At 44.3% G+C, this 20,101-nt stretch overlaps 1 protein-coding gene across 1 annotated transcript; it reads left to right on the top strand.

Moving 5' to 3' along the window:
* Positions 1–16,727: 16,727 nt before the first annotated feature.
* On the top strand, positions 16,728–19,323 carry TCL1B (TCL1 family AKT coactivator B). The gene is made up of 2 exons (XM_082448254.1): positions 16,728–17,000; positions 19,060–19,323. Exons 1-2 carry the CDS (start codon positions 16,839–16,841, stop codon positions 19,252–19,254), a joined length of 357 nt encoding a protein of 118 aa, XP_082304380.1. The 5' UTR covers positions 16,728–16,838; the 3' UTR covers positions 19,255–19,323.
* Positions 19,324–20,101: the final 778 nt, after the last annotated feature.

Genomic DNA, 20,101 nt, shown 5'->3' with positions numbered 1-20,101 from the left:
GAAGAGACCACACAGAACAGTTCCCATGGGAAGTTTATGACATTGTAGCCTCCCTCCCCTCATCCCCCTAGGCTTTGGTTGGATGCTTGCTCTTTGCAAAGACCCAATTTCTTCATCATAAGAAGGCTGCCACCGATTAGGAACCAAGATGGCAGAGTAGAAGGACGTGCTCTCACTCACTCTTGCGAGAACACCAGAATCACAACCAGCTGCTGGACAATCATCGACAGGAAGACACTAGAACTCACAAAAAAAGATACCCCACATCCAAAGACAAAGGAGAAGCCACAATGAGATGGTAGGAGGGGCGCAACCACAGTAAAATCAAATCCCATAACTTCTGGATGGGTGACTCACAGACTGGAGAACACTTATACCACAGAAGTCCACCCACTGGAGTGAAGGTTCTGAGCCCCATGTCAGGTTCCCAACCTGGGGGTCCAGCAACGGAAGGAGGAATTCCTAGAGAATCAGACTTTGAAGGTTAGTGCGATTTGATTGCAAGACCTCGGCAGGACTGGGGGAAACAGAGACTCCACTCTTGGAGGGCACACACAAAGTAGTGTGCGCATTGGGACCCAGGGGAAGGAGCAGTGACCACAGGGGGACTGAATCAGACCTACCTGCTAGTGTTGGAGGGTCTCCTGCAGAGGCTGGCAGTGGCTGTGGCTCACCGTGGGGACAAGGACACTGGCAGCAGAAGTTCTGGGAAGTACTCCTTGGCGTGAGCTCTTCCAGAGTCTGCCATTAGCCCCACCAAAGAGCCCAGGTAGGCTCCAGTGTTGGGTTGCCTCAGGCCAAACAACCAACAGGGAGGGAACCCAGCCCCACCCATCAGCAGTCAAGCGGATTAAAGTTATACTGAGCTCTGCCCACCAGAGCAACAGTCAGCTCTACCCACCACCAGTCCCTCCCATCAGGAAACTTGCACAAGCCTCTTAGATAGCCTCATCCACCAGAGGGCAGACAGCAGAAGCAAGAAGAACTACAATCCTGCAGCCTGTGGAACAAAAACTACATTCACAGAAAGATAGACAAGATGAAAAGGCAGAGGGCTATGTACCAGATCAAGGAACAAGATAAAACCCCAGAAAAACAACTAAATGAAGTGGAGACAGGCAACCTTCCAGAACAAGAATTCAGAATAATGACAGTGAAGATGATCCAGAACCTTGGAAAAAGAATGGAGGCAAAGAACGAGAAGATGCAAGAAATGTTTAACAAAGACCTAGAAGAATTAAAGAACAAACAAACAGAGATGAACAATACAGTAACTGAAATGAAAACTACACTAGAAGGAATCAATAGCAGAATAACTGAGGCAGAAGAACGGATAAGTGACCTGGAAGACAGAATGGTGGAATTCACTGCTGCAGAACAGAATAAAGGAAAAAGAATGAAAAGAAATGAAGACAGCCTAAGAGACCTCTGGGACAACATTAAATGCAACAACATTCACATTATAGGGGTCCCAGAAGGAGAAGAGAGAGAGAAAGGACCCGAGAAAATATTTGAAGAGATTATAGTCGAAAACTTCCTTAACATGGGAAAGGAAATAGCCACCCAAGTCCAGGAAGTGCAGAGAGTCCCATACAGGATAAACCCAAGGAGAAACACACCGAGACACATAGTAATCAAACTGGCAAAAATTAAAGACAAAGAAAATTATTGAAAGCAGCAAGGGAAAAATGACAAATAACATACAAGGGAACTCCCATAAGGTTAACAGCTGATTTCTCAGCAGAAACTCTACAAGCCATAAGGGAGTGGCATGATATACTTAAAGTGATGAAAGGGAAGAACCTACAACCAAGATTACTCTACCCGGAAAGGATCTCATTCAGATTCGATGGAGAAATCAAAAGCTTTACAGACAAGCGAAAGCTAAGAGAATTCAGCACCACCAAACCAGCTCTACAACAAATGCTAAAGGAAATTCTCTAAGTGGGAAACACAAGAGAAGAAAAGGACCTACAAAAACAAACCCAAAACAATTAAGAAAATGGTCATAGGAACATACATTTTGATAATTACCTTAAAGGTGAATGCATTAAATGCTCCAACCAAAAGACACAGGCTCACTGAATGGATACAAAAACAAGTCCCATAAATATGCTGTCTACAAGAGACCCACTTCAGACCTAGGGACACATACAGACTGAAAGTGAGGGGATGGAAAAAGATATTACCTGCAAATGGAAATCAAAAGAAAGCTGGAGTAGCAATACTCATATCAGGTAAAATAGACTTTAAAATAAAGAATGTTACAAGAGACAAGGAAGGACACTACATAATGATCAAGGGATCAATCCAAGAAGAAGATATAACAATTATAAATAAATATGCACCCAACATAGGGGCACCTCAATACATAAGGCAACTGCTAACAGCTATAAACGAGGAAATCGACAGTAACACAATAATAGTGGGGGACTTTAACACCTCACTTACACCAATGGACAGATCATCCAAAATGAACATAAATAAGGAAACAGAAGCTTTAAATGACACAATAGACCAGATAGATGTAATTGATATATATAGGACATTCCATCCAAAAATAGCGGATTACACTTTCTTCTCAAGTGTGCACAGAACATTCTCCAGGATAGATCACATCTTGGGTCACAAATCAAGCCACAGTAAATTTAAGAAAAGTGAAATCACATCAAGTATCTTTTCTGACCACAATGCTATGAGATTAGAAATGAATTACAGGGGAAAAAACGTAAAAACCACAAACACATGGAGGCTAAACAATACGTTACTAAATAACCAAGAGATCACGAAGAAATCAGAGAGGAAATCAAAAAATACCTAGAGACAAATGACAATGAAAACACGACGATCCAAAACCTATGGGATGCAGCAAAAGCAGTTCTAAGAGGGAAGTTTATAGCTATACAAGCCTACCTCAAGAAACACGAAAAATCTCAAATAAACAATCTAACCTTACACCTAAAGGAACTAGAGAAAGAAGAACAAACAAAACACAAAGTTAGCAGATGGAAAGAAATCATAAAGAGCAGAGCAGAAATAAATGAAATAGAAACAAAGAAAACAATAGATCAATAACAGATCAATAAATCAATAAAAAATAGATCAATAAAACTAAAAGCTGGTTCTTTGAGAAGATAAACAAAATTGATAAACCTTTAGCCAGACTCATCAAGAAAAAGAGGGAGAGGACTCAAATCAATAAAATTAGAAATGAAAACGGAGAAGTTACAACAGACACCGCAGAAATACAAAGCATCTTAAGAGACTACTACAAGCAACTCTATGCCAATAAAATGGACAACCTGGAAGAAATGAAAAATTCTTAGAAAGGTATAACCTTCCAAGACTGAACCAGGAAGAAATAGAAAATATGAACAGACCAATCACAAGTAATGAAATTGAAACTGTGATTAAAAATCTTCCAACAAACAGAAGTCCAGGACCAGATGGCTTCACAGGTGAATTCTATCACATATTTAGAGAAGAGCTAACACCCATCCTTCTCAAACTCTTCCAGAATTTGTGGAGGAAGGAACACTCCCAAACTCATTCTATGAGGCCACCATCACCCTGATACCAAAACCAGACAAAGATACTACAAAAAAGGAAAATTACAGACCAGTATCACTGATGAATATAGATGCAAAAATCCTCAATAAAATACTAGCAAAAAGAATCCAACAACACATTAAAAGGATCATCCACCATGATCAAGTGGGATTTATCCCAGTGATGCAAGGATTCTTCAATATACATAAATCAATCAATGTGATAAACCATATTAACAAATTGAAGAATAAAAACGATATGATCATCTCAATAGATGCAGAAAAAGCTTTTGACAAAATTCAACACCATTTATGATAAAAACTCTCCAGAAAGTGGGCATAGAGGGAACCTACCTCAACATAATAAAGGTCATATATGACAAACCCACAGCAAACATTATTCTCAATGGTGAAAAACTGAAAGCATTTCCTCTAAGGTCAGGAACAAGACAAGGATGTCCACTCTCACCACTATTTTTCAACATAGTTTTGGAAGTCCTAGCCATGGCAAGCAGAGAAGAAAATGAAATAAAAGGAATACAAATTGTAAAGGAAGAAGTAAAACTGTCACTGTTGCAGATGACATGATAGAATACATAGAAAATCCTAAAGATGCCACCAGAAAACTACTGGAGCTAATCAATGAATTTGGTAAAGTTGTAGGATGCAAAATTAATGCACAGAAATCTCTTGCATTCCTATACACTAATGATGAAAAATCAGAAAGAGAAATTAAGGAAACACTCCCATTTACCATTGCAACAAAAAGAATAAAATACCTAGGAATAAACCTACCTAGGGAGACAAAGACCTGTATACAGAAAACTATAAGACACTGATGAAAGAAATTAAAGATGATACCAACAGATGGAGAGATACACCATGTTCTTGGATTGGAAGAATCAATATTGTGAAAATGACTATACTACCCAAAGCAATCTACAGATTCAATGCAATCCCTATCAAATTCCCAGTGGCAGTTTTTATGGAACTAGAACAAAAAATCTTAAAATTTGTATGGAGATACAAAAGACCCCAAATAGCCAAAGCAGTATTGAGGGAGAAAAACAGAGTTGGAGGAATCAGACTCCCTGACTTCAGACTATACTACAAAGCTACAGTAATCAAGACAATATGGTACTGGCACAAAAACAGAAACATAGATCAATGGAACAGGATAGAAAGCCCAGAGATAAACCCATGCACCTATGGTCAACTTATCTATGACAAAGGAGGCAAGGATATACAACAGAGAAAAGACAGTCTCTTCAATAAGTGGTGCTGGGAAAACTGGACAGCTACATGTAAAAGAATGAAATTAGAACACTCCCTAACACCATACACAAAAATGAACTCAAAATGGATTTGAGACCTAAATGTAAGACTGGACACTATAAAACTCTTAGAGGAAAACATAGGAAGAACACTCTTTGACATAAATCACAGCAAGATCTTTTTTGATCCACCTCCTGGAGTAATGGAAGTAAAAACAAAAATAAACAAATGGGACCTAATGAAACTTGAATGCTTTTGCACAGCAAAGGAAACCATAAACAAGACGAAAAGACAACCCTCAGAATGGGAGAAAATATTTGCAAATGAATCAACGGACAAAGGATTAATCTCCAAAACATATAAACAGCTCATGCAGCTCAATATTAAAAAAACAAACAACCCAATCCAAAAATGGGCAGAAGAGCTAAATAGACATTTCTCCAAAGAAGACATACAGATGGCCAAGAAGCACATGAAAAGCTGCTCAACGTCACTAATCATTAGAGAAACGCAAATCAAAACTACAATGAGGTATCACCTCACACCAGTTAGAATGGGCATCATCAGAAAATCTACAAACAACAAATGCTGCAGAGGGTGTGAAAAAAAGGGAACCCTCTTGCACTGTTGGTGAGAATGTACATTGATACAGCCACTATGGATAACAGTATGGAGGTTCCTTAAGAAACTAAAAATAGAATTACCATATGACCCAGCAATTCCACTCCTGGGCATATACCCAGAGAAAACCATAATTCAAAGGGACACATGCACCCCAATGTTCATTGCAGCACTATTTACAATAGCCAGGTCATGGAAGCAACCTAAATGCCCATCGACAGACGAATGGATAAAGAAGTTGTGGTACATATATACAATGGACTGTTACTCAGCCATAAAAAGGAACGAAATTGGGTCATTTGTTGAGACGTGGATGGATCTAGAGACTGTCATACAGAGTGAAGTAAGTCAGAAAGAGAAAAACAAATATCATATATTAACGCATTTATGTGGAACCTAGAAAAATGTTACAGATGAACCGGTTTGCAGGGCAGAAATTGAGACACAGATGTAGAGAACAAACGTATGGGCACCAAGCGGGGAAAGCGGCAGCGGGGTGGGGATGGTGGTGTGATGAATTGGGCGATTGGGATTGACATGTATACAATGATGTGTATAAAATGGATGACTAATAAGGACCTGCTGTATAAAAAAATAAATTAAATAAAATTCAAAAATTAAAAAAAAAAAAAGGCTGCCACCAGGCTTCCGGGAATGACCCACTTACAGCCAATTGCTTCCTTCTGGGTCCTTCTGATGGATTAAGTGAAGAACCATGTAAAACCATGGACCAAAGAGCCAGAGGGAGAGGCTGTGGAGGGATGATGCAGGTGGAGCCCCACGCATGCTCGTGGAAGCTCGGTACCACAGTCAGGAAAAAGCCCAGGCACACAAGGGCAGCCTCAGCGACCAATCAGCTCGCACGAGCCACCTTGGCATAGATGCTGACCTCACTAGGCCAATTACAAAGAAGACCTTCAAGTAAAATACGATAATTACAGAGTCCCGGGGGCCATCTCTTCAGCATGGGGCTTTGTCTATCCTAACTTCTTTCCTTTCACTGCAAACTCAACACCCAGGGCCTCTGCTGTGCTGTGAACACTCTTACTTTTGAGTGCATTTTCTATAAGGCGTTGGCAGGAAGAGTGTCTGAATAAGTTCTATTCCAGCACACCTCTAGGTTCATGTTGGATGTGACTGGAGCTGTTCTGAACCAGGAAAACTTCTGACTAAAGAATATTTCAGTCCAACAAGTATTGATATTTGCTGGGTCCCTCCTACATTTCCAGCGCTCCATTTGATGCTGGAACACAGAACAGAGATGAATAAGAGATGGTATCTTACCCTTAGTTAACAAATTACCATTGACTGAGGCCCTACCATGTGCCAAAGGCTTTACAAATGTTATTGTTCCTTATGACAACCTATTCAGGTTGATACCCCATTTATGTTACAAGTGACGAGTAGGAAGCCTAAAAACGTTAAGTTACAGGCTCAAGGTCACTCCACTAGTAAGGGCTAGAACTAAGCTTTGGATTCAGGGATGTTTGATGGCCAACCCCACATACTTTCAAATACTCTAAGGTACCTTTTTTTATCAGGGAGCCAGGGTCGAGTGGAGACAAAGATATAAAGTTTTAACTAGTATCCAGTCACTATAAACCCACATGCTATGAGTCAAGGCCAAGGGAGTTGGACGCTGTAGCAGAAGTCAGAACAGGAAGGCGGGAAGCAGTTGTTCTGGAGTCCCTGCCACAGGCTGGATGCTGTGTGCTTCTAGTTTCCCAACTCATTTGCAAATGGAAAATATTATTATGGTTTCTGGAGGAATAGACACCCTTGACACCCTCTCTCTCCATTTTTATGGGGAGGGAGAAAGAATAGCGGGGTTAAATGATCCTCCTCCAACAAACCTCTGCTGTGAAAGACAATGCCCCAGTCCATACTCCATCCCTTGGGGCAGGGAAGAGCGCAAAAGCCCCTCTGACAACAATGCAGACCAGTTTGCAAGGGCAGGACAGGCTCTGTGTTAATGGAGAAAATGTTGTTTCCTCAATTGGGCTTTAGACTGTTGTGTCCTATGGGGGAAAATGTCTGTCCTTGGGAGAAATGCCAACTTTATTGATCTGTTAATAAAAGAACTGGCAGCTTATAGTTCTTGCCGATAAGGAAACTCAAATCAGAGAGGCCAGGTTCACCCTTGGCCATCAGACTGGAGTTCATCAGACCAATTGCACTCTCCTCCTTCCCCAGGCTTGTAAAACTGGGCAGTGCCCACCTGGCAGCACCCACCTGGCTGAAGCCCACACCCTGCTGTAGCCCAGGGGCCAGACCAAAAGGACACTCTGAAGGAAGAGGGAGGGGGCCACGGGAGGGGAGGGCTCACCTGCGGGCAGGGGTGGAATCTACCCAAGTGGAGACTTAGGAAATGGATGCCCATGGGGTGAGGGGTTATCCCGCAGGTGGGCAGGCAGGACAAGGGGCTGGAGGGACAGTCCGCTGGGGAACCTCTCCTTGCAAAGGCCAAAGTTCCTAGGTGTTTTGTCTTACAAAACTCAAGGGGAAGTCCAAGTTCTTCCAAACCCTAACATTTGTCTCTTCTGCATCAAAATGTCCCTTCTGGGCCTTCCCTGGTGGCGCAGTGGTTACGAATCCGCCTGCCAACGCAGGGGACACGGGTTCGAGCCCTGGTCCAGGAAGATCCCACATGCCGCGGAGCAACTAAGCCCGTGCGCCACAACTACTGAACCTGCGCTCTAGAGCCCGCGAGCCACAACTACTGAGCCCGCGTGCCACAACTACTGAAGCCCGCGCACCCTAGAGCCCGTGCTCCACAATAAGAGAAGCCACCGCAATGAGAAGCCTGCGCACCGTAACAAAGAGTAGCCCCCGCTCACCGCAACTAGAGAAAGCCCGTGCGCAGCAATGAAGACCCAACACAGCCAAAAGTAAAATAAAATAAAAAATAAAATAAAATAAATTAAAAAAAAAAATGTCCCTTCTGAAACTGACCCAACCTTCAGTAAAGAAACCTACATTGGCCTGCCTGCCTGCCTGCCTGCTGGGGGTGCTAGTTTTGTGGAAACACACCGGGTGACCTGGTTCCATTTTACCCTCTCCTTGTGCAGAAGGGGCCTGGCCAATAAGGCAAACCACACCTCTTGTCCACGTTTCATTTTTGCAAATGCTTTTCCGTTTTTGTTTTTTTTGCCAATATTATAGAGTTTTTAAAATGTAGCTCATTTTAAAAGTTTGCATTTTCTCAATTACTTGTGAGGTCGAGGTATGGCAATTGGCCATTTGCATTTCCTTTCTGTGAATTTATCTGAGCCTTTCCCTATTTTTCCAATGAGTTGTTCCTTTTACTTATTGATTTGTGAGAGTTCTCTTTATATTCTGGAAACGAATAGTTTGCTGCATATTTTTAGTATTTTCTCACTTTGGTCCTTCTTTTTTTCCTTAATATATTGCCATTAGAAGATATACTTTTGGGCATCTCAAGATTAATCAGTCTTTTTATTTGCCTTTTGCTTTGTGTACCATCTCTAAGAAGATTGTCCCTATCTAAGGATCATAAATATATTCGCTGTGATTACCTCCTAATAATTTCATATACGGTGTTTATTTTCTAGGGTTAGGTCTCTCCAAGCCATTTGTAATTTTCTTGTGAAAAGTGGAGGAGGGGAATTTCCTCTCACCCCCACTAATCTGAAACTCTTAAATGCATCTAACCCTGCTTCTCCTTCTTACCGCAGTTACCATGGAAAGAGAATCCTTCCTCCCCTCAAGGGCAAGCCATCCACTTGGCTTCTCACCTCTATGCCTCCCTTTCTCAAGAACTTCCTTCAGTTTGTACCTTACCTGTCATCACTCCTTCCTTCCCTCTTGGATCACTTCCATCAGTCCAAAGACATGGTTTAATTTCTTCCACCTTTAAAAAAAATACCCCCATCCTTTGGGGTAAGATGAAATAGTTTGCAACAGGACAGAGCTACAGCCAAGCCATAGAAAATCTGGATAAAAATAAAAATTGTATTTCCCAAAGCATCAGGGAGCTATGGAGCAACCAGGACCAGAGGAACTAAAATTCTGGAGAAGGGGAGACTTCTCAGAGGTGAGCATCTGCAAAAGCTTTTCCCTTCTGGTCATTTGATGATTCCGGGTCCAGGCTAGAGGGTGGAATAAGGCTGGGTCACAGGGCTGGTCTAGAGTGACAAAACTGGAGGCTTGGGGGGCCACAAACGTCCAGCCAGATTCCACTCGAGACAAAACGAAGCAGGACCCTGTGGTTCTTACCCCCCCCCATGTCCTCCGTCTGCCTTTTGTCTGTAGAAAAACATTAGTCAAAGAATAAGTTTAATCAGAGAAGTGAGAAAATGCAGAAACAAAGGAAAACAGTCAAATGAGACCAAATAATAATAGTTTAGTCATTAAGCAAAGTCAAGGACTTTATTTCCTCCTCAAGGGCTACAGATAATATTCTGAGCCATATGCTGTGAGCTGTCTTATAGATACTGAAGCCACCTCCAGGTGGAAGAAGTTAACTACATGATGACCAGACTGTAGCCATGACATAAGCTGCCACAATTCTGAGAGCTGGCCTCAGAGAAGCAGGAACAAACCGACCCTGAAACTGAAGATTAACTGCACTTAAAACAATCAAGATGATGCTGGTCAGACCACCAATGACCAATTTCAAGACGACTGTCAGAGCTGACAGTGGTGTTTCTGCATGTAGCCCCCTCCCTCCGCCTATAAAAGCTCTTGCCCACTGATTGGGGGGAGGGGTAGTCAGCCTTTGGACACGAGTCCGCCCTTCCTCTCCCAGCTGCCAGCCTCTGAAATAAAGCAAATTTTCCTTTCCACTAACCTTGCCTCTTTATTGGCTTCAGAGCAGTGAGCAACTGGACCTGAGTTTGGTAACAGAGATATGTGTTGAATTATGAGGCTGTGTGATGTAAGAGGCTGGGAAACTAAGCTGAAGACCTCTGAAAACAGACTAGAATTCTCTGGAGTCTCTTGAAAAGACAAAGGCTCACCAGGGGTTGGAGTGAGGACAACCTGGTAAGAGCTGAAAGTACGGAAGGGAGCAATGAACTGACATCAACCATCAGGCATCTGTGACTGCATTTTTCCTGAGGACGCTGGCTGATTCTGATGCCTTTGGCCAAAGGGGAGACTTGAGGGACCTCATACTTAGACCACTGCCCTCTCCCAAAAGGCTTTTTACAAATAGAAGCAGCTCAGGGCAGGATGCTAAAGAGCAAAGCCAAAGCCCCAAAAGGCAGAACAGAATCTCCTGCAGTCTCTTTGTGTCGAGACAAAGCCCTAACCAGGCTCTTGACTGAGAGCCACACTATAGAAATAGGGTGAACTTGAGGGAGGTAGACTGATTCTCATTGGAACTGTAGCTGGACCTTGATTCAATTCTGTTCTTATCAGAATTAAGCTGTTCAATATCTCACTCTATCTGCCCAGCAGAGGAAACAGTTAACTCTATCTGGGGGAAGACAATACTATCTAGAACTTTTCAGGAATTTTATACCCACTATTTGGTATTCACTTAAAAATTACTCCAAAAGAAAAAACATGTAACTGAAAACCAAGAGAAAAAGCAGACTATAGAAGCAGACCCACTAGTAACCCAGAATTATCAGAAAAGAACTTTAAAATAACTGAGTAGTGTGTTTAAGGATATAGAAAGAATGATGGACAAAATGGTTCAAAAGATAGAGATTATCAGAGAAGTTTTGAATCTATAAAAAAAGCATCAAATGAACATTTTGGACCTGATAAATATAATATTTGCAGTTAAGAAATCAACTTATTGGTTTAAGAACTGATTAGACACAGCAAATGACAAGATTAATAATGAACTGTAAAATAAGCCAATAGGAGACATCAAAATAGAAGCTCAGAGAGGAAAAATGTTTAAGCCTCAAATAAAGCAAAACAGGGCATAGGAGGCATGGTACACAATTTATAAGGTCTAGCAAAGTGTAATTGGAAGCACAGAAGAAGAGAGAGAGAATGAGAGGCATAACTGAAGATATAATGACTGGGAGTTTCCCAAAATATCAAAAAAAAAAATTAGAGTTAAGTGAATTTTTGGATGTAGGGACAATATACATAAATCAGTTGCTTTTTGCTATACCAGCAGCAAACAAATATAACACAGTTTAAAATAACACCACTTAAAATAGCATGTCAAATACTTAAGAACAAGTTTAATGAAAATAGAGAAAAATTAAAGACAACCTAAGATATGGAGGGGAGGGACACACACTATTCTGAGATCGTAAGGTTCAGTATGGTATGATGTTAATTCTCTTCAAACAGACCTAGAGATACAACACAATCCCAGTCAGAATCCTAGCAGGCTTGCTGGAGGAGAGAGATGGTAATAAACTGATTCTAAAATTCATATGGAATTGCAAAGGTTAGAGAATAGCTGAATTAGTCAGGGTTCTATAGAGAAATAGGACCAACAGGGCATGTGTGTATATGTACATATATGTATATAGAAAGAGATTTATTATAAGGAAATGGCTTACATGAATATAGATGTTGGCAAGTCCAGCATCTGCAGTGTGGACTGTCAGGCTGGAGACCCAGGAGAGCTAAAGGTGCACAACCTGGAGAGGCAGAACCAATGATACAGATGAAGTCCAAAGACAGTTTGCTGGAGAATTCCTTCTTGCCTGGGGAGGCCAGCCTTTTCAGTCTATTCAGGTCATCAGCTGATTGGATGGGGCCCACCCATAATATGGAGAGCAATCTGCTTTACTCAAAGTTCACCGATTTAAATGTTACTCTTATCCCAAAACACTGTTTAAGGCGACACATAAAATTAACCATCACAAGAGCCAGGCAATCTAGATGGAGAATAAAGCTAGGAGATTTATACTACAAGATATCAATACCTATTTTAAGGCTATAGTAGTTAACAATGTGCTATTGACACAAGGATAAAAAAAAAAAAAGAATGGAATAGAAAAGAAAGTCCAGAAACAGACCCATACATATATGTTCCAGATTTATGACAGAAGTGATAATACAATACAGGAGAGAAAGGATAGTCTTTTTTTTTTTCTTTTATTTTTTAATTTTATTTTTATTTTTTATTTATTTTTTTATTGATTGATTGCTTGATTACTATGTTGGGTCTTCGTTTCTGTGCGAGGGCTTTCTCTAGTTGTGGCGAGTGGGGGCCACTCTTCATCGTGGTGCGCGGGCCTCTCACTATCATGGCCTCTCTTGTTGCGGAGCACAGGCTCCGGACGCGCAGGCTCAGTAGTTGTGGCTCACGGGTCTAGTTGCTCCGCGGCATGTGGGATCCTCCCAGACCAGGGCGCGAGCCCGTGTCCCCTGCATTAGCAGGCAGACTCCCAACCACTGCACCACCAGGGAAGCCCAAGGATAGTCTTTTGAATAAATGGTATTAAGTTAATTTGATATTAACATGGAAAAAGATACTCTAGATCTTTTCCTCACATCACACACAAAGATAAATTGCATCTAAATACAAAAAGTAAAACAATAAAACCTTTAGAAGAAAACAGACTATATCTTCAATGCCTTGGAATAGACAAAACTTCCCCAAACCCTCATTCTTCAGTTCCATGGCTGAGTCGAGTTTCTTTTATCATCCTGCCAATTTATTCTGTTGATAGTTTGAAATAAGCAGAGCTGGAACTTGGATGTTTTTGCCTGTAATACTACCTGGACCATCTCCCTCCAGTCCATTTCTAGGAATCACTGATTACTGAGTCACTCTTCTGTTTTATCATTAGTTCAAACGTTTATCAAGTGTGTACTTAGGCCATTTCCTTTCCCAAACACTGTCATTGCTCCTGATCAACTTGGTCAAAATCAACTGGTTGGATTGGCATTTTGACATCCTTGCAATGAAGCATCAACATCCACCTACCCACACATACCACTACCATATTCTTATCCTTCATCTTATGAGCCTGCATCTTCAGCACCGGCTAATCCTCATTATTCTCTGACCTCCAAATACATCCTGAATGTCCCCTCTCCATGTCTTTATTCATGCTGGTGAACAACCCCATCTGTGCCATGCTATTTCCAGGCTATCTGCCTCCAGTGTCCTGCCTGCCTTGGCCAATTTGGGCTCAGTACATGGCAGGAGATGAGCAGAATATGCAGAGACCTTGGTGACCAAGACCCAGCCTTCCAAGTCCTGCTCAGTGCCCATCTGTGGTCTAGAATCATCCCCTTAGGCTGAGTGCCCCAGCACTAGGACACCTGGACTTAAGGTTTGTGAAGGGAGCCCTCCGCTGGAGGAGGATAGCATTCGGTCCAGGCATGACTACACTGTCTTTTTTTTTTTTTTTAACATCTTTATTGGAGTATAATTGCTTTACAATGGTGTGTTAGTTTCTGCTTTATAACAAAGTGAATCAGTTATACATATACATATGTTCCCATATCTCTTCCCTCTTGCATCTCCCTCCCTCCCACCCTCCCTATCCCACCCCTCTAGGTAGTCACAAACCACCGAGCTGATCTCCCTGTGCTATGCAGCTGCTTCCCACTAGCTATCTATTTTACGTTTGGTAGTGTATATATGTCCATGCCACTCTCTCACTTTGTCACAGCTTACCCTTCCCCCTCCCCATATCTTCAAGCACAGCAAAGGAAACCATAAACAAGACCAAAAGACAATCCTCAGAATGGGAGAAAATATTTGCAAATGAAGCAACTGACAAAGGATTAATCTCCAAAATTTACAAGCAGCTCATGCAGCTCAAAAACAAAAAAACAAACAACCCAATCCAAAAATGGGCAGAAGACCTAAATAGACATTTCTCCAAAGAAGATATACAGATTGCCAACAAACACATGAAAGAATGCTCAACATCATTAATCATTAGAGAAATGCAAATCAAAACTACAATGAGGTATCATCTCACACCGGTCAGAATGGCCATCATCAAAAAATCTACAAACAATAAATGCTGGAGAGGGTGTGGAGAAAAGGGAACACTCTTGCACTGTTGGTGGGAATGTAAACTGATACAGCCACTATGGAGAACAGTATGGAGGTTCCTTAAAAAACTGAAAATAGAACTACCATATGACCCAGCAATCCCACTACTGGGCATATACCCTGAGAAAACCACAATTCAAAAAGAATCATGTACCACAATGTTCATTGCAGCTCTATTTACAATAGCCAGGACATGGAAGCAACCTAAGTGTCCATCAACAGATGAATGGATAAAGAAGATGTGGCACATATATACAATGGAGTATTACTCAGCCATAAAAAGAAACGAAATTGAGTTATTTGTAGTGAGGTGGATGGACCTAGAGTGTGCCACAGAGTGAAGTAAGTCAGAAAAGGAAAAACAAATACCATATGCTAACACATATATATGGAATCTAAGAAAAAAAAAAAAAAAAGGTCATGAAGAACCTAGGGGTAAGATGGGAATAAAGACACAGACCTACTAGAGACTACACTGCCTTTACCAGGCTCTGCCCAGAGCTATCCTGGAGAGATCAAAGGGCTTCCCAAAGACTTTGGTGATACCCACCCCGGAGAGTGAATCCTTCCAGTTGCAGGTACCAAAGATGGACACTTGGCCAGGAGACATTGCCGTATCTCAGACATGATATGGACAAAGGCCAGCTGAAGGACAAGGGCCCGAGTTTCTGCTCTCATCGCCCGCCAGTGGTCTTCCCTCAGTGCAGGTCCAAGGGGCCCGGCTGGAGCACATGGCATGAGAAAGGTGATCAGTGAAGCTCTTCTGTTCATTTTCAGGGACGTGAGGTGCGGATGACCGTCTCCAGCTCACGGAGTTGTTGGGGACATACATGAGATAACACATGTACAGTGCCTGATGTGGCATAGATGCTGGGCACGTATTAACCAGTTCTGCCCCCACCCCACGAACAGCCACATACTTGCTCATCTTGGAGTGAGGTTGAGAACACTCATACATATGTGTGATATGGAGTGATAGAGATGAATACTGGTTGCATTAGCGTTGCACGGGAGGACTGACGGATTTTGCTCAGGAAGGGGACAAGTCTGGGAGCATAGCCATTGCCTGGCATTTTTCGAGTACTCACTATGTGCCAGGCACTGCTCTTTATACACCATCTCATTTCATCCTCATAGTAACCCAGTGGGCTTGGTGCTTATAGCAGACAGGCTCTGGGGAAGCCCCTTGAGCCCTGACTCCTGATATCCACATCCTTGTATAATCAGTCACCCTCTCTGAGTGTGGGCAGGACCTGCTCCTACTAATAGACTATGGTAACAGACGTATGTGATTCCATGTATGTGATCGTGTTACTCAAGACCGTCAATGCCCCTTGTCTCCTAGGGCCACTCCAATCCCACGACAGAAGGAAAAACACCAGGGAAGGAGGTGGAATTGCTGTGAAAAGAGGCTCAGGCCCCCCCAGAAGCTGCACAGTGAGTTCCTCGGAGGCAGGCATCCTATGTGCCACTCACACCAGCCTTCCCAGAGGAGCAGTGTCAATTCATTGCTCAGTCTCAGACGAATAAGAAGAATCACACTTTCAACAAGAAAATGACCATATTCACGTTGCATTCATCAGAAGCCCAGGTGCTGACCACGTGGGCCTGCCTCTTGTGTCTGTGGCCTCCTGGCAAAGCAGAGCTAATAAGATGACCAGGCCAGGTAGGTGCTCTGGACCCCATGGTCACGGATAGGGTGAGCAAGATGGCCACACACCCTCCCTCCTGTGGCCTGGTTTCCCTCACACTTTATACCATCCCGAGTGCAAATGCCCCTGGGGCACTGGCTCATTTTCTGAGCGGGAGCCTGATTTGCCCAGGAGGTTCCTTGGCCAGCTATCTCCAGGGGCAAGAATCCACTGAGCTCACTGCCCCAGGGGTTCGCAAATGAGGTCCTGCTGAAGGAATGGCCGCGGGGTGGGGGAAGATCAGGGCAGTCCCTGCCAGCTCAGAATCTGGAGCTCGGACGTTTGTATAAGGCCTGGCAAGAGCAGAGGATGCCAGGGACCGGCTGCGGAGGAATCACCGGAAGCAGGGGAGTGTTGATCTTAAGGAACCAAACTGCCCCTGCGCAGAGGCCTGGGGTGGCCCTGTACCTGGGGAGCTTCTTACCCGCCGGCCCTTGAGGCTCTTGACTCCAGTCCCTGCACCTCCAGGCAGGTGGGCCCCGTTCCTCCGACTCCTGCTCTGTGGCCCCGCCCCTGCCTGCCCCCAGAGGCAGGGAGCTCCTCCCCGCTCTGGCTCTGCCCCTTATTCTCCCCCCTCGCACCCTCAACACCTGGGCTCGCTGGTCCCTGCAGCCCCTGCCAAGGCTCACTGGCCCCGCCCCCAGGATCACCGGCCCCACCCCACTCGGGAGCCAGTCCACTTAAGGAGGCTGAACACCTGGGAGGTTCCACGTGTGCCTTGAGGCCTGCCCTGGGCACAGCCTTGCAATGGAAGCAGAAGCTTCTCCGCCCCTTGGGTCGCCCCCATGCTGCCTGTGGTTCCGGAGGCCTGGCATCTATGAGGATGAGAAGGGAAGGACCTGGGTGACTGTGGCCTTGCAGATCAGTCCCTCCCACAGAGCTTGGGGCAGGGGCTCCCCTGGCAGCACAGTGAGTCGTGGGGCATGAGGGGAGGCAGCGGAAGGGTGGTACATGGACTTTAGCCCGTGGGGGCCCTGCATATTATGCAATGAGGATGCAGTTCTCGCAGGCGCTGGAAAACTCGGCCTGTGTGGGTTTGAGCATGCTGACCAGGAGCCCCTGCCTGGAGGGGCCACAGGCAGAGCTTATCTACAGGAGATGATGCAGTCCTCCGTGGGGAGGCCGAGAGAGAGGTAGCTCAGGGCCTAGTCCTGCCCCTAGTGCATGCTGAAAAGGCTTCACACATCCGGCGGCTATTCAGGTGGGCTCTGCGGGATGAGTAGGAGTTCTCCAGGATCAGAAAGGAGACAGGACAAGCACAAGCAAAAGCATTGCAACCTAGAGCAGCAGGTGGGCCAACAGTATAAAATTTACCTTGGCTTCAGGCTCCTCATCTGCAAAATGGGAATAATCTACCTCTGTGGAGGTCACAGACACAGCTCTCCGTCTGAATGGCCTGCGCGAGCATTTGAGAGGTAACACATTTTAGAATCCCACCTTGGAAACTGATTCGGGAGCCTTGGGTGGAGACTAAGACCCTTTATGTTTTAAAAGCTCCCCAGGTGATAAGGATGATCACTCAGATTGGAAACAGCTGCCCTAAACTAGGGGTTTGGATCACAGCCCATCTTTGAGGGATAAAATATAAATACTTCAGGGTAATATGGTAAATACTTACCCAGGTATTAAATAAACAATTCACGGTCATTTTAAACAATATAACACATTTCCTAGCAATCTTCAAATAGGTAATCCAGAAAATTTTTGGTTGAGAACACTGAGTCTTTTCCACCCAATAAAGCAGGCAGAAAATTCTGGACAAAATAGTAAGTTTTTTAAAAGCATACAAAAGTGTTCAATGGGAAAAGAATGGATTCTTCAAATAACTTAGCCATGAGTGGGGGAGGGGAACCTGGAGCCTGAGCACTGTTTTCCCAATTTAAAATGGTTATTTCTTAATAGTAGATCTGGGTTTTCACATGCAGTCTTAGGATGGGAGATGGCTTTCTGAGCATGATCGAATGCAAGGATCAGCAAACTTTCTGTAAAGAGTCTGATAGTAAAAATTTTCAGCTTTGCAGATGGTGAAGACTCCATAGCAACTACTCAACTCTGCCCTCGTAGCACAAATGTAGCCAAAGACAGCACACAAGGGAAGAAGTGTTTGTTTATTTGCAATAAAGCTTTATTTACAAAAGCAGGTGGTGGGCCAGATTGGGTCCATACTTTGCTGACGCCTGATCTAAAGCCAGAATCCAAAGGGAAAGAGATTTCGCCACATAATTTAAAATATCCCTCTTGCAAAACCAGCTCATAAAGTTAGGACAACAAACTGAGAAAAAAACTTGCAACATGTATGACTGATAAAGGGCTAGATTCTTAACTCAGAAAAATGTTCAGCACAAAGACAAATACTCTGATAGAAAACTCTGTAAAGAACTTTCCATTTAGTTGCAAAACACATGGAGCTTTGGTTACAGTTTTCTGGTGACTTTCCCTCATTTTTATACCTTTCTGGACTGGCTGATTTTTTTTTTTCTTTTAATGTTCACAACAAGTAGTGATAGCCATGATCAAAACTACAAAATATTTTTAAGGGAAAACCCATCACTCCCAGATCCTGAGGTCTATGGATATCTTATTTTTATTTATTTATTTTTTAGATATCTTATTTTTAAAAAGAGAATTTTTAAAACTTTGGAAGTGGCCAAGACAGAGGGTCAAGAGAGTGATCCGTGTAGGCCCAATGTTGCGGACAGGCTGGAAACAGAGGCTAACTTTTCAGGGTGTGGTGGGGTGAGTGGGGTGCAGGTCAGTGGGAGGATGGTACAGAGGAGGCCCGGAGAGAACTAGTCCAAGGAAAACCCCCAAGTGATGGTGCCAAGGCTCTGGGTGTGGGATTCTAAAAGCATGCCCATCGACCTCTGGTCTGGGCAGCCCACCGGCTGGGCCGGGGGATCCAGGACCCTGGTTGTGTGTGTGCAGCTCAACCATCCCTGATGTGCCCCCTCCTCTCTGGTCCCTTCAGCATGAAATCAGCATCACAGTCTACATGTGGCAGATGCCAGTGCACCCCCAGACGCCCAGGTTCCCCAGCCACCTGCTGGTGTTCGGGCTGCCCCTCAAGTGGGAGCTGTACCCCGGGCGAAGGTACCAAGCAACGGATTCGAGACTCTGGGAAATAGTGGACCATGGCCAGGCAAGTGCATGGTGGCCCAGGTGAGGGGGATGGGCATTAAGTAGTGACTGTAGGTGTGCAAAGTGGGGCAAAGGGTGGGAGGGATCCCTTCCCCGGGCCCCTGAATCCACACACCCGGGTTCCCATCTGCTTCATTTGGATAGAAGAGCATCTCCCAGGGGCTCTGATCACTGCTCCCCGCTTCTGCAGATCAACTCCATGGAGCAGCTGATCCTAAAACGTCTGCCAAGTGGGAGCCGCTGATGGCGCTGGTATGTCAGGCCTGGAGCCTCTCAATGTGGACGGCGGACACTAGCCAGGAGGACGCTTCTCTTTACAGGAAGGCAACGCTGGTCACCTTGCCCTCAGGCTGTTCCCTGAGTTTTTCTTACTCCCCCTCCCAACCCCAGTGGATGTGATTTCCACCATGGACAGACCCCTAGTATGTTCACAAAACACTGAATAAAGATCATCATTTAATTCTCAAAAGAATTCTCTGAGGTGTACACATTAACATCCCGTGTTACAGATGAGCAAACAGGATCTGAGAGCTGGAATGATTTCCCTTCTGAAACCACAGAGCCTGGAAATAGCCGTGATCAAGCTTGGATCCAGTGAACGTGGATCTCTAGGTCCGACCATGGCACTGGGGCGCCACAAGTCCAGTCAATGGCAGTGGCCTTCAGGGACCCTGCGTCGACCCACAGAGCCTTCTTCCCGAGACCGGCAGCAGCTCGAACTGCATTGAGGGCCTGGAGTGGGGCTTGCCCTCCTACCCCTGGTCCTGCTCTGACGGGCCACCCGCCCGGCTCCTCTGCGGTTCCCTGACTGTCACCTTGTGTCTCCGCCCAGGCCCCGCTGGCCCTGTGATCTTTAGGAGGATCTTTATGCA

The sequence above is a fragment of the Balaenoptera physalus genome, assembly GCF_965194825.1.
Source record: "Balaenoptera physalus genome assembly, chromosome: 2".
Taxonomy (NCBI): Eukaryota; Metazoa; Chordata; class Mammalia; order Artiodactyla; family Balaenopteridae; genus Balaenoptera; species Balaenoptera physalus.
The sequence above is the reverse complement of the archived record's forward strand: the minus strand, read 5'-3'. Positions and strand labels throughout refer to the sequence as shown.